Source organism: Netta rufina (assembly GCF_964035555.1).
Source record: "Netta rufina genome assembly, chromosome: 21".
NCBI classification, from domain to species: domain Eukaryota; kingdom Metazoa; phylum Chordata; class Aves; order Anseriformes; family Anatidae; genus Netta; species Netta rufina.
In genome coordinates, this window is record NC_140145.1 from 4,971,478 (window position 1) to 4,986,896 (window position 15,419).

The window sequence follows — 15,419 nt, forward strand, 5'->3', positions numbered from 1 at the left end:
CAATGCCTAGGTAAAATTTGCTATGAGAAATATAGACACTGTTCCACCGTTTCTGTTCTTTTGCACCAAAGCAAATGAGAGAAGTGGATTATGAAACTGGACACATCACCAAGATGGTGAAGGCATATGGTGTATTCACAAGAGCTTAATATTGTTTTATTTACACTTTCAATGCAAAGGGCTGTGAAATGGAACAGAATTCTATTTACCAAATGCTCTTCCCAGTGCAGTAAGTTAGAGGATTTCTCAATTAGCACATGGAGCTTATGTATAAAAGACAAGAGGTTAAGCAACACTGCAGTGCCCAGTGGACCATCTGGTGAACATTAGGATTGTCAATAAATCACGAAAGCATCAGTTCATCAAGAAAATTCCATTTCAAACCACTGACACACACACACAAAAAGGGATGGGAAAAAACTCACAAAATTGGTATTTTCATCTTTTATAAAAACAGGAGCATTAAATAACTTTAATCTAATTTCAATTGTTTTATTGGTTCTCTTCTGATGACCACATGGCTTCACATACTGAATGCTTAGCCCTTTGTCTTGCACAGAAAAGCATAATGAAATAACTTGGTGCATCATCGCAGGAGCTCAGCTTTCATTTTAGTCTTTCTCCTCACCATGGGTGATAACGTAACAGAGGTTCTTATAGTCAAGATTACCAGAGACATCTGGAGGGAAAGCAGCAAACATCTGGTTGATCTGCCAAGTGAACAGGAGATAAGTGTTACAAACATGGGACTGTGAGACAGCAACATGTACTGCTTTTCATTTTCAACCCAGTTCAGCTCCCTGCTGGCCTGATTCGTTAACCATTATAGAAAACTTTTCCCTAGTTTCATTAAAATTGAAATAGGAACAAGGACAAAAGTGGTTAACAATCCTATTAGAATCCCCAAAATTTCTCTATCAGAAAGAGCTTTCCCTAAAGTCCAGGTAAGCTCTGACTAAATATTGTATTCCAGTCTGCACTCCAGTCTGTTTCTGCCATGAACAAACTCCACTCAATCTCTTCTTTTGAAAGGAAAGTCCCTCTAAATTCCTCCCAGCGAGCAGTATCCATGTTCAATCTCACACAAACCACAAAGTCAGTACCTCATTTCAGAACTCATTTTGGATTTCAAACAAAATAACTCTCACAGAAATGGAAAACAGATCACAGTCCCCACCCAAATGCATTTGAACTCTAGTAAATTCATTGCCCAGCTCACCATAGGAAAGAACAGCAAGAGATAGGCCACGCTTACACTTGGATGGAAGTCCAAAGAATCTGTTTGACTTTGATTTAGCCATGGAGCTATTCAGAAGAGATGCTTTGAATTGTTCCTAATTGCTAGAGCTGGCATCAGCCTTCTCTCACACTGGATTTGAGCTGATTTCATGCATTTAAAGAGGGGCAAATGCATATGGCTGAGGAGTAGCTGGAGATGCATTCCTATTTTGAGTAAGGTCCTTACCTCTTCTTGACTGAACCGGTCTGCCTGTGTCATAAGCATTTCTTTGATGCTGTCCAAATAAAAATGAAATAACCTGATTAAAGGGTGATAATGGCACATGACAATTCAGATGGCAAGATCCCTCCTGAAGTCGCATGAAAGAAAATCTGTGTGACTGCATACATTAAAGCTGTTAATCCTTACACGATATTGTAAGAGATTTTCTGTGGGTACCCATCAGTTTCAATGCCTCGCTCTGCCAACTTATTTTGCTTTTGTGACATTTTATAGAGGTTTAAAATTGTTTAAGGTTATTACCCTGATTGTAATACAGCAATTTTGTATGCTTATCTTAACCTAAAATGGTAGGTTTTCTCACTTGCTGTTTAAAGTTTGGATCACTTAGCAAAACCAAAAGAAAGAATATTTTCTGTAAAATCAGAGGATGAAAGGAACAGAGCATGAAATGAGAAAGAGGACTTGAAAGAGAACTCCAACAGCTATTCCAAATCATCATCTGAGGATCCTTTTATTTGCATGTAGTCATTCCCAGAGGAGACTGTGAAACTGTGTGAGACCTGTTGTATTTCATGGTACAACATCTTGATCTGGAGTTACAGAACTGTAACAAGGAGCTTATCCCACACACAATCTGCATCTTATGCAATTACATCAAAGAGAATATTTTTGGGACAGATCCTCAGCTGATTTTACACTCTGTTTTCAAACCCATTGTGGGAAGTCAGTTGAGCGTGTAATTTTTTTTACCTAAGTGTATAGGTGAATAAAAGCCAAGAAGAACAATTACTGCTTCCAGTTCAACCCCTTTACATAAAATGTCTTTACATTTCACCCCGTTACTCACATACTGAGGGCAGTGTATGTACAATCTGTGAAAACATCCACCATTATCAACTCACTGATATCACACAATCATCCCTTCCACTTGCACTGATAATAAATAGGAGAATTCCTATATTAATTCAAAAGATTTTGCATTCACATTGCAAAGGCACAGTTGTTTGTTGTTGTTGTTATTATCAAAGGTATTTACCAGGGCTTTTTCCAGATCAGTAAAACAGATTATAGATCAGTGATGACAAATGAACAGCCTGATGTACAAAAACAAAAGCTGAAATAAGTACAGAAATCTGTTTTAGTTTGTAGATTGGAAAAAAAGGCCGCTTTTTTTTTTTTTTTTTTTTTTTTTTTAAGAATTGGTGTGGGGAGAGTACAATAGCTCTTCTGAAGACAGCCCTTTCTGTTTTTTAAAGTGAATATTTAAAAATAACTACTTATAATAGAAATCATGCCTGCACAGGAACACTTTCATACAAGTAAAATTCACCTACTGTGGATGCAGATGTTCAGGCAAAATAGTAATGCTTCCCTTCCTGCTCCCATCCAGCATGCATCTTGAGTGAAACAAGTCACACAGATAAAAGTGTAATTTTGATGGCAAAGCTACAACTGTACTTCCTCATATCTCTAACACACATATTTTTTTTCCAGTAAAAAGCTACAACAAAGACATTTGCGTAAGAGGCATATACACTTCTGAATCTCTTTTTCATTGATGTGAAGTACTCACTTGGAAGGACACAAAGGGAAAACTGAAAAAGGAAGTTTATGGGTAATGAATCAGGACCTTACCCACAAGGACAAGCATGGAAATATGCAGGCAAGTTTGGGGAAATACTCTGAACTCACAGACAGGGCTTAAGCTCTTGTATATGTTTTCCTTGCAGTACTTTCCCATGCTCTTTACTTAACAGAGCCTTTCTTCACCTCTTTCTCTCATATTGCCATTTCTGTCTTATTAGTCTGGTCATTTGTTATGTGAATGCACTTTTTGAAGGGGAATTCTCAGATGCTCTCTGGTTGGGGGAGTAGAGAGATCATTCTCATCAGCATAAATTGATTATTGGATGTATGTGCACTGGGGCAAACATCATTAGCAAATGTAAATAGGAAGTGTGATACAGGAAGGAGCTCAGTGAATAGAAGGAAGCACTTACAGCAATTTTGTCAGAAGTCACAAATAAGCTTCATCAGAAACAGGACTGAATTAAAAAGAGATCTGGGCGCGATGTGTCCTCTACTCACATGCTTAAAGTATTTAGGGGAAAAGAAAAGATCAAATATCTAATTATAATCTTCTGATGCATATCCCAGTAGGCTCTGGCACACTCACAAGGAAGAAGGACTGAGTTAAGGATCTGTGCACATTTTCCATTATTTATTTTATAGGGAAATGAACACTTGCAATTTCCAAAGCTAGAGATTATGTGTTTTTTTCTTTCTTTCTTCATGTATCTTGTTTTCTTTTTTAAAGACTATTTGTTTCTCAAACAACAACAACAACAACAACAAAGTCTTCTGGGCAAAAAAGAATATCATTTGCCTTGATGTGGGTGTTTAAATGTTATCTCTTGTCCTGCCTGACTTCAGTTCCTACTACAGAAACAAATATTTTGTTGTCTCTTTGTATTTTCAAAACATTTTTTAAATTATCTGTAAAATCTCTGGGACACTTTGTTATTCCCCTGGGATTTCCCTTCATACATTGTTTTCTCAGAAAATAAAAAAAATAAAAAAAAAAAAAAAAAAAAAAAAACACAGGTGAGTTACAATAAGCAGTTCTCTACAGCTATGATGAGAAACATCATTAGCTCTGTCAAACTAATCTCTAAAAGTCCAGAATGCATTTAAGCTCTCTGGGTCCATTTTCCTCTGGTACAAATCTGTAAAGTTTTGTTGGCATCAGCATTAGACACAGTTGATGTTGGCCTGACTCACTTTGTCCAATGAATGGCATTTAGGACTGAATCATCTAATCTTTCCAAAAGCTATGCCAGTTTACACCAGCTGAGAATCTGACCTAAAGCATTTTCTCTTTTTGACATCATGCTATAGGAAGAAGTTTATGTGTGGTATAATGATGCAGACAAACAAAGTCTGTCATTGAACTTGGAATTAAGTTATAAACTCCTGGAGCTTCTGGAAAGGTTAGAAGACTCCATCACAGCTACCATCAGATGGACTAAGTGAGTCATTTCCAGACTAGAGGTGAAAACACGCAGAGGGAAGAGACATAAAAATCCCCAGAAGGATGTTAACTCCATGAACATAAAAAGAAGTTCTGATTAAAAGGTCAACATGGCTGGTTTTGGAGAGGAACATTCCAGGATTTTTTAATATGGAGAAATATTATTTATTAACGTTAACTGTCATATTGAAAGGGCTGCATGAGCCAACATAAAAATTATTTCAAAACCTTCAAATGCCTAAATTTTGGAAGCATATGAATAGAAGTTAAACCTCAAAGACATTCACGGAATTGATTTAATGGTTTGTTCTGTAATGATCAACATTACCCTCGGGTCTAATAAGTAAACATTATGCTCTGTTGTGGTGATGAACTAAAACAATTGTCTAATGTTAGCAGTGCAGTGGGGGTGGGAACAAGGTTGACCTTTTCCATCAAGGAAAAAAAAATGTATTTCTCTCTCATCTTTATTTTGGAGTGTGATACTGCATTCCTAATTTGCCCCAAACTCCAACTGGCTTCCAGCTTCCAAGGAATGTAGAACTGGACATAGGGTGGCAAGCTGGCAGATTTTGTATGCAGTGCATTGTTACAGATAGTGGTGGGAAATACAACATTTCATGGGTTTTGTATCATCAGAAGGTTGTATTTCATGGTTGTGATTTCACTACCGTGTGATCTGGCCTATTAGGCAACAGGCTAAACTTTATTCTGATAATGTTTGAGTCACTTTTGATGTATTATCCTGAGTGTTCTTCCCAAGCTGTTTGGACAGTGTTAACCCCAAAGAAAGCAGAAAAAATGTTAATTCTCTATTCCTCCCACTTGCTTGCTACATCCACTTGTTGCATCTCGATTTAATTAATTTGGAAGTTCTTTAGTGAACCTGGCTTTTTTTTTTTTTTTTTTTGGGGGGGGGGGGGGGGGGGGAGCATATTGCTTACCATAATAGGACTGTCATACCCACTGGGAATTAAGTGCCACTGCCACAGAAAAGCAAATTGGTAATGGAAAAATATATTGTATGTGACTTTCCTATTTTTAACTACCTTCACGAGACATTAGTAATTGCAGATACTGTCCTGGAAAACTCCATCTCAGAGGTTTGGGTAACAGGCTTAGTATTCCTTTACCTTATCACAACATTAGCAGAATTTCTTGACGCAAATACAGTTTTGTAATTCATGGTTCCCTAACAAGCTTGCTATGTGTACTATCCTTCAGAAAACTTACCTGAACTGGCTGCTACATTAATAGTACAGACCCCAAATTCACCGAGGAATTTCATTATATGCATAAATCTAGGCACATAAAGCATTTCACTGGAGCCATAGGTCAGACCTCCTCATCCACTGCCTTGATTTGGTATCATTTATCTCATTTACCTGAAGGCCTACTTACACCATTTGGACAGTATAATAAGGATTTACATTTGTGCAATTAGCTCTTAAAGTCTTTTTACCCTGCTCTGTTGGTGTAACAAGTTATGAATACAAATTAGGTCCTCCCTCCTTATTTAAAGAATAGCTATATTGATAATAATTGTGATATTATTAATAGCATTATTTGCTTTCGCTCCCACCATATCTAGTAGAAATTTACAGCAAATTGTTGTCTAGATGCAGAATGCTCAAACAGTAAACATGTAACAAGGAAAATGTTCTTACTAAAACCATGTCCCCGAGTTAATTAAATTGATCACTTTTTTTTTTTTTTAAGGGAATAGCTTTCCCATTTTATTCAAGCTTTCTGAGAGCTAGGCACCAGACATTCATTTTAATTTTACATATGGAGTTAATCTACAAAGAGTCATGTGTTGATTTATATCCAGATCTTCAAAAAAGGCTATCTAATGGCCTACATGTGATTATATTTCCGTTGCCTCTTGCAATGTCTGAAGACAATAACATCTCTTTTTGGTATACAAATACAATCATACAATGGTCTAGTCTTTTAACTCTGGCTTACAAAGCCTGCCAGTTTCTCTGTCTCTTAAAATCCTATGAAAAATACAGCTTTTAAGGAGTTCATTAAACTTGTACAATTACAACTACTACTACTACTACTATTATTATTATTATTATATGATTATTATTATTATAAAAGAATTTTAGGTAAACTTACTAGTCTGCCTTTATGTGGCCTTTTCCTTCTGGGTCGAAAATCTTAAAAGCATTCAGAATGGTTTCTTCTGGGTCCGTGCCTAAAATTAATGAAATATAATTTAGAAGCCAGGGTGTATTTCTGTAGCTGTCGAATACTTGCTATGTAATTGCATTCACTGAAAAACAGAGCAAAATGGAGAATTCTGCAGTTGGAGGTTTGAAGACAAAGGTTCCTTAAGTCGGCAACATTTGTCATGTCAGATAAACAATAGAGGTGAATAGTTCAATGCTCAGAAGCTTAAAAATAATAACTCATATCTATTCTATGTCTGCAGGAGAGAAAACTTCCAGGAACTGGTCTCCAATATCAGTACCCAGAGGATTAGTGGCTTTCAGAAATGAAAATATAACAAACTGTTTCCCTCACTGGCTTCCTCTAATCTTGTACTGTACGTTCCTTGTAAAAACACTTTTTGATGTTACTTGTTCTTCACTATATAGAGAAGAGGTTATTTCCCTCACTAAAGGAAATGGAGCTCGTCATAAAAATCTGAATGTCAATGGTACGCAGTGGAAACAGGATGATCAATGCAAAATGGTGATTTGCTCTTATATTCTGTAGCACGCTCCCACTTAAGTAGATCTTTATTAAGTAAGTGTTACTTATAGAAACAGGATGGTTTAAAGCACTAGACTGTTGCTCCAAGAGTTTGCTTCTGCTCTTAGATGGGCCACAAACTTTTGGTCTGACTTTAATTTCTCTGCTCCTCTACTCCCAGCAATAAAATTTTAGTAACAGTCTTATTTTTCTTCCATCCTTTATCTGCCCCATCTATTTAGACTGGGGAAAAAAAATGGGTCAGGGAATAGCTTTCACAGTGCCTTTGGCTGGGATTTTTGACTATTCTGTAGCACTGCAGATTCTGCGTATTCTTAATCATGATCAGTTTCTAGCCACAACGAAAGATACCCTATTTACTCTCTTTTTCACTATTCCTCAGTATTTCAAAACATTATGGTAGCACAATGCAAACCATTATTCATAACTTTAGGAAAACAAATTTACAAGCAGGTATATTGACCCATGAGGTTACTTGGGATGCTGAAGTGTTAAAAGTGTGATTAAAAAAGGTGATTAAACTATTGGAAGAATCCCGTTAGTATTTAAGTTTATATTCCAACGTTTGACACAGAGAGAACCTGAAAGAACCCAGGCAAGGTTCTCTGCTCTAACAAGTATATACATTCTTGACACCTCCTTAGTTTTCTTTGTAATCATAAGGATTAGTACTAGTATCCTAGGAGATATAATGGTCAATAAACGAAAGACTATATGGCCTCCCTCCTGTTATACACTGGCCGTGTATATTTTTCTGCCAACCTACAAGCAATGTATTCAATCTACAATGAATATATGATCAATACAATGAGGATTGGTATTTAATGACTGTTTTGATAGTCCTTTGAACAGAAACTTCTCCCAGTTCTGAGGAAAGGTCTGCATTTTAAATAGTCACCACTGTGTGGGGGATTTTTTTTTTTCTCCTTACTGTGTTTTACATTTTCTACTCTGTCATATCCTTGGACTTTGGCTTTGAAGAGAAGCAATGCAGCAGGCATTCTTTATTGATTAGCTGGTAAATAAAGTGGTTTCTTTGATGTGCGGCATCTCTGTTTTCTGTACAAATTGTATTATTCTGACTCCCTGTAGAAACAGCTCCATGTGGTTGGCATTAACATAAACTGAGTTTTGTTAGCTGTTCATCTGGCATCATAATCTCCATATACAAAGCTAAAGCTCGTCCCAAAAATCCCAGCTTCCCCTTTATGACAGAAATCAATTATAGCACAACAAATTTTACTTAGAAAGCACCTTTCACCAAATTCTCTGAGTGGTACTTAGCTAATAAAGAGTGTTGCAAAATTGCCATATCCACTTCCTCTAGCCTTTTCTCCCTTTCTAATTGCACTACAAAGGCTCTTCATCCCAATTAGTTTTGATTGGGAATGTGCAGTCTTTTGGCTCTGCTTCCTTTGCATGACAAACCCAACCAGAAGGGCATGACAAGCACAGCTGTGATTTTCCCTTCACCAAATGGAAATTTAAAAAAAACTCCTCCTCTGCTAGTAGCCAACTGGAAAGCTGCAGACAACAGGGGCATGCTTTACCATTCACCTTCTTGTGCTGGCACTGGTTTTAGGCCACACAATCGGCAGGGCTGGACTCTTTGCCAGCTTGAGCAATCATAAGAGACAAGAGGAAAGATGGAGATGGAGGCATGCTCTGTGCAACCACAAGCAACACAAATAGACAGGAATGTGCAGCAGGGCACCCCATCAGAAACCCACAGAAACACCCCATCAGAAACAGAAGAGCATGGAGAAGGGCATTACGTACTTTGCCAGATGATATTCAGAATGTAAAGGTGCAGGTACCACTATGATCAAGACAGATCAATGACTGTGTAAAAAATCTGCTCCTCAGTGTCAGTCTAGAACCTTACCGTCACCTCTTATACTTTCCACACATGCTGTATTCCTTATCAATAGTGAGTTTCTTTGAGGACTAGTTACATCAGTTCTTCCTATTAGACCTCTCTATTTTCTATTCTAAGGGTAGAAAGCCTTTCTTTGAAATTGTGGTTAGCAGTATAAAGCCAGAGGCTGGCCACAATACAATAAATGCTTTTTTTAAGAAGAGGTGATCAGATTTTTCCTCTTCTCTGATTGTTTGTGTGTGTGTGTGTGTGTGTGTTATCTTCATAATTTTTTACCCCAAGAAAAAGTAAAGAGGGAAAAGAGAATAACATAATATTAGTTGTTTTAACAGACTTCTGGAATGTGCTTGGCTAAGGCCAACTACCTTGCTCTGAAGGTCCAGGCTTTCACCTATCTCTAATTCATACAGAAGGATGACTAGAGGGTTCTCTTGGCTTCACACTCCCTATTTTGCAGTTTCCAGCCATATAAATGATATAACTAAATTACTAGCTTCCACACAGAATTTAGTACCTACGATTTCTGAACTCCCTACAGTCATTTATATATATTCCATGGCAATGGGCCAAATTCCTCTGTGTTATCATTCTAAATCCACTGAGATTAAATTAGTCCAATTTATCCATTCATTAGGAGTTATTCAGCAAAATCTTCATTCAACTTAAGCCAATAGCTTAATTACCATTGACCTCAAATGAAACCAACCCTGGGCTACAGGGTTACTACTGTAACAGAGAATGAGGGAAGACCATGCTGCTTCTTCATGGCCGTTAACTGCAAGGATAGTGCAGAGGTCATGTTCACATAATGAGTCAAAGGAGTTCAGAAAGGTTTTCACAGAAATACTGAAGATAATTTTAAACCAGTTAACACTGGGAATAATACCAGCACAGCATGAGCGACAGACTTCAGCCTAGAACCCGCAGATGGTGAATAACTCTTCTGCACTGAGCTCCAGGCTGCCATGATTTCATTACTTTCTAGACCTCAATTTGCCACTTTCATGTTAGCTTATGCAAGCTGAAATCACACCTTTGAATTGTCCTCTGGACTGTCTCTCAGCCTTTTCATACTTCATCTCTGTCTGCAAAAATGGAGATCACTCCTTGCCTTTAAGCATTGTTCTGTGGATACATTATTATAATTTGCAAGGTGCTGAGATATTTCAGTGCTGAGGATCTTTGACAGATACCTCTCCAATCCCCCAAAGGTACTTACCTTTCAGCTTTTCCCCAAACATAGTAAGAAAGACAGTGAAGTTAATAGGACCTGGCGCCTCCTTTACCATGTCTTCTAGCTCTTCATTCTTGACATTCAGACGACCTGCAGCAGAGATCATTTTTCATAATAAATCACAAATTGTGTTTCAAAAAATTATTCCCATTCATCTCCTCCCACTGGGGAGCTCAGGGCTCTGTGCAACTTTGCTAATAACATGGTAGAACACAACTCCAGAGTACTCCAATGTATTCTGACTTGGAATACAGAGTTGGCTCTAAGATCAAAGGGTGACTGAAGGAGTAAGAGGGATAAATGATACAGACCTGGCCAGCAGCAGACCAAAGAAGGGGCCACTTCCAAATAAATTGTTTTGCTGTTTGTTTTTGTTTTTGTTTTTATTACCTCAGGTGAAATACAGACCCCATTGTTATTAATATAGCAGAGTTCCAAGTGACTGAAGTGGATCCAAGGTCTCAGACTTTGCCCTCCCGTATATTGAGATGCCTTTGTGCGTAGAGGGCAGATGGATGAGCTGGGTAGTCCTATCCCCTCCCCATCCTTGTGTTGGACTACTGATGAGAATTTAGAACCTGGCATCTCTACTCAAATTGAGTGGTAATTTGCTGTGACTGTACTTTATAGGCATTGAAGGGCTTCACTGAACATGAAGGATAGCAGAACTTGGCCTTAAGAAATAAATATTTCAGGGTAACAGTAGCTACAGGCCAAAGTTGGCAAACTCCTTTGTCACAATAAAGAGTTCAGGAGCTTCTGCTCTTTGCACCGACTCTGCTGCAGTCTGATTCCACCCCAGGGAGCACTAGAGATTCTTATCAAACTCTTTTTAATAAGATCCAGATGGCAAAAGCCCAAATGCCTACATCACTGTTCAAACCTCAAATGTTGCAACATGGATAGAGCTTCAGGTTTGGGCTCCGGAGCATTTTGATTTTTGTTTTTCTTGGGACATTTTTTTTTCAATCTGCTTGATGTTGTCACGATTATAAGGCACATGAAATGGACAATACCTAATCTCATGACATGAGCATTCCACCCCACATCAATGCACAACAGCACAGAACCTCACATGAAGTCTTCCTACTTTTTGTGTGGGCAGAGGGGCAGCTAGTCCATGACAAGAACGTTAATTGGTAGATATTGCATGGCTCCTAGACAATAAAGGTGCAGCTTGTGAAGCATGGATTCAGAGGCTAATCAGAAATGCCTGGCATGGACCCCTACTTGGGTGGGCTTTTTATGAAATAGTTGCAGGGGAGGGATCAGTGCCTTTGGACAGCTGCCAGCTGCATAGCTCTGTAGCACCCGCCAGTGGGTCCCAGAGAGACCTTCATTCAGCATCTGAACAAGGCTGCTCAGGAGACTTCCCAGCTGGACCTATGTAGTCAAGATAGCGACTACCATAAAGGAGGAGGAACAAACTGAACAGGTTTCCTTTTGCCTTCTATGTATCTCATTACTTCCCTCACTGTAATTCTAACACAATTTTTCGTTATATGCTTGAAATGTAAACTGCATTTCTTTGAGGTATTTCATTATCACTACCAGCTTACCTAGGGCAGCAAATGTGTCTCTCAAGTCTGCTTTGTCAATAAAGCCGTCCCTGTTCTGATCCATGATGGTAAAAGCCTGTTGAAAGAAAAGGGGCAACGTATTGCCATTGTCACATTGCACTGGAGAGTGCTACAATCACACATACCAATACAGAGGGGTGTTATATTCATGCGGTAAAGAATATTTTACTTCCTTTGATTCTTCCATAACATGCCACATCATTGCACTTTCCTCACTTTCAACACTGTATTTTGTATTTTATACTGTATTTTGGCAAGTGACTTAATTAAACCCACCCAAACTTCTTACTAAATTAATGCTCGGTGCAGCATGTAGCTGGGCTGAAGCCAGTGCTGGCAGCTCTGCTCCAGCCATTCAGGCCTTAACCCATAAAAGCTTGAATTAGGGAGGTTTTAGTCCTTTCCCATATCTCATTCCTTTGTGCAGCCATCATATTTTGTAAAACATTTAATTACTGTAGGTATCTCTCTGCTATTGAGCAAAATTCAATTTCTTCTGGGCCTTAGAATGATCCTTCATACAGAGATAGCTCAATTTTCTGAAGCACAGAGAAATGTATGTTTCCTAGTATTATTTATTCAAAGTTTGTTTCCCTTTTCAATAAATGGTATCCTTCAGATGCGTTGACCTTAAGTACTTCTTGTTAGGCAAAATTTAACTTCTTACAGAAAAAAATCATGAACATATGTTATCCAGCCAGCTAACTGCCTAGCTACCCGTCTATTTACCTATTTTCATGCCTGTCTATTTGCTGCTATCACACTTTCAATGTTTCATTGATTTTGAAAGATTTTAATGACCTAAAATTCCCCTGCATGTACTCTGGGGAGTATTAGTAGGACCAGGCATATCTCTGAAGCTGGTTATCTGTCAGACATGCACATCAATAGGAGACTGTGTCTTTACAATGATCAGGAATTGTTTTTATTTCAGGATTATTACAAAAAAAAAACATTCTCCTTAAAATACAGCTAGTCCACTGCAGTTACAGTAACTTTCAGAGTTTTAAAATCCACTGCTCTACAGGCTGCACTTCTTTCCATGATCACATTATATCAACATATCTTCATTCAGTTTTACGTCCAGTTTCTTACAAAGCCCCACTGCTCACATTCCAGTTTGCCCATGTGATTACTTGCAGCATGCATGTTCATAACCCTTCATTTACCTGCCAAGCCATCACCTAATAAAAAATTAAGCCCAGGTCTTTATAGTTGCTTTCCTTCCTTTTTGGGGGGAGGCTTGCTTTAAACAATGATTAAGCATCCCCACAATTTGGAAGCAAAACAGAATGAAATATGAAGAGCAAAGCAGAGCCCAACAAGCCCACAGAAGAGAGGAAGAGTTTTAGCTATGTATCTTAATGAAGGAACTTAAAATAACATAATAATGGCAATGCTGATACATTTTCTAGTGAGCTGATTGAAATCTCTAAGTAAAACTGTTCTGATAAAAAACAATTTTTTAGCCAAAATTTATTCCAAGTAGGCAGTCTTTAGACACAACATGGTCTTGGTTTTTATTGGACCACTTCACTGCCTTGTGACTTTGCCATTTTCTGCCTCCATTCTCCCAGAAATGTTCTAAGTATTAGCTTATTTAGAGTAGATAAAACCAGCATTCTGACCAATTCTTTTTAATGGTAGGTCTTCAAACAGTAGTCCTTAAAGAGAATAAAACTGGATGTTCACAGGATGCTGATAAGAGGTGGGAGAAGAGTGCTAATGAACATGTTCCCATTAACTTGGGAAAATGTTAGCGGTTTCAATTAATTTACCTGGGCCACATCTATAATACCGTGTATAGGTTTTTAGTCTCATTCACCACTGAGCTTTACCTATGGGAATCCTCATGAAAAGTAAATTTGAAATTCACATGCACAAAATGAAAGAGTGTATAACATTGGAAATTGCTTTGCAGATGTGAGTTAGCAAAAAATGAGGGGAAAAAAAAGAGTAATTAAAAGAACAAATCAGTGGAAAACGTGATGGCCTCGCAGACGTTCTAAAATGCCCACTCAAGAGTAGAGCCTAAACTCATCAAGCAAATTATCTCTCTTCAATTATGCATCAGCTTTTATGCCCATTAGATTGGCCTCATCACAGGTAACTGATCAAAGAATCCATAATGCATGATAATACCAAATTTTGGGGGAGCCAGAAGATGTTTAATTAGTTAACCTCAACATGTTGTTTTGGTTTATGGGCATTTATGGAGAAAGTTGGCTGAGGGCTTCTTGGTATTTTTGTTTCTAGTTTGTGGGCAGTATTAGATGGGCACAGAAGAATATTTCTATTACTATTGTAGAACAATCCACTAATTAATGCCCTGGTTCAGTACAACATCTTCATTCAGGATTACACTTAAGCACACAAGACAATTCTTATTTAAAATAGCACTTAAATTTAACTTTAAAAATGTGCTCAAATGTTTTCCTGAATTAGGGCTAAAGTGGATTAGATAATAATTTTCTTTTCTTCCTCTTTTCTTTTCTTTTTTTTTTTTTTTTTTTTTAGTGCTCAGGAGTTTCTCAAATAAACCTAGAACTTGAAAAAGGGAGGGACAGAATGAAGGAAAGAAAGACTGAAAAAAAGAATGAAGGAAAGAACAAACACACAAGGAAAATGATATACTAGCCAAAACCACAGAGATGATTCAGAAAACAACTGTGTGTTCTATTAAAGCAGATGGAGAACTGAATAAGGATTACAAACAGAACCTATGTTATTCATTAGCAATGACAGGAGACTATAGAGAACAGCACAACAGTGACCAACCTCTTTGAACTCCTGGATCTGGGTTTGTTCAAACATAGAGAACACATTGGAACCACCTTCTATCTTCTTCTTTGCCTTTTTTGGAGCCTGTGAGACAAATAAAATCAAATATACATTACCTTGTCTGTTAAGCACCCATGAAAACAAATTCCATTTTTAACAGAAGGTAAAATATATGCAGGTAAGTAATACAAGAAGATTGTGTTTTGTGTTTTCTGGTTTGTTTTGTTTTGTTTTAATTGAATCCACAACATATATATATATATATATACAAAAATGGGATAAAATATGCTGCTTTAGTTACAGCTGAATCTCTCACTGAGGGTTTTTGCCATTTCCGTGCTCTTGCCTGGAACCTGACAGCTCGTATAAGCAAGGACAGCTTGTCACTGTGCTGCCGTAAAAGAGGTGAGGGACCCAAAGTGTGACTCTGAATAACACAGCTGGGCCACTGCTTGTTCCTTGGGTAAGGCCACCTGTGCAAGCCCATTTGACACAGGACACTACTCCCTCTTCTGCACTGGTTTTGCAGAGCTCCATACTATGGGAGGAGTGATGTAAGCTTGTAGCCTCCCGTGGAGATTTAAGATGAATTCCCAACCAGCTGTTCTGAAGGAATACAAGCAGTTCAAGTAAGACCCCATATGAACTCCTTCCCAGTTCCCATGTGGGGACGGGCAGCCAGACTCAAAATTAAGCCCTGCATGAAGGCTCACCTCAGGGACTATAAA

At 38.0% G+C, this 15,419-nt stretch overlaps 1 protein-coding gene across 1 annotated transcript; it reads right to left on the reverse strand.

Moving 5' to 3' along the window:
* Positions 1–611: 611 nt before the first annotated feature.
* On the reverse strand, positions 612–14,772 carry MYL10 (myosin light chain 10; the record flags this gene model as incomplete). Its single annotated transcript, XM_084299851.1, has 6 exons — positions 14,689–14,772; positions 11,890–11,965; positions 10,316–10,420; positions 6,618–6,696; positions 1,466–1,514; positions 612–710 (listed from the first exon to the last, which is right to left on the reverse strand). Exons 1-6 carry the CDS (start codon positions 14,722–14,724, stop codon positions 612–614), a joined length of 444 nt encoding a protein of 147 aa, XP_084155977.1. The 5' UTR covers positions 14,725–14,772.
* Positions 14,773–15,419: the final 647 nt, after the last annotated feature.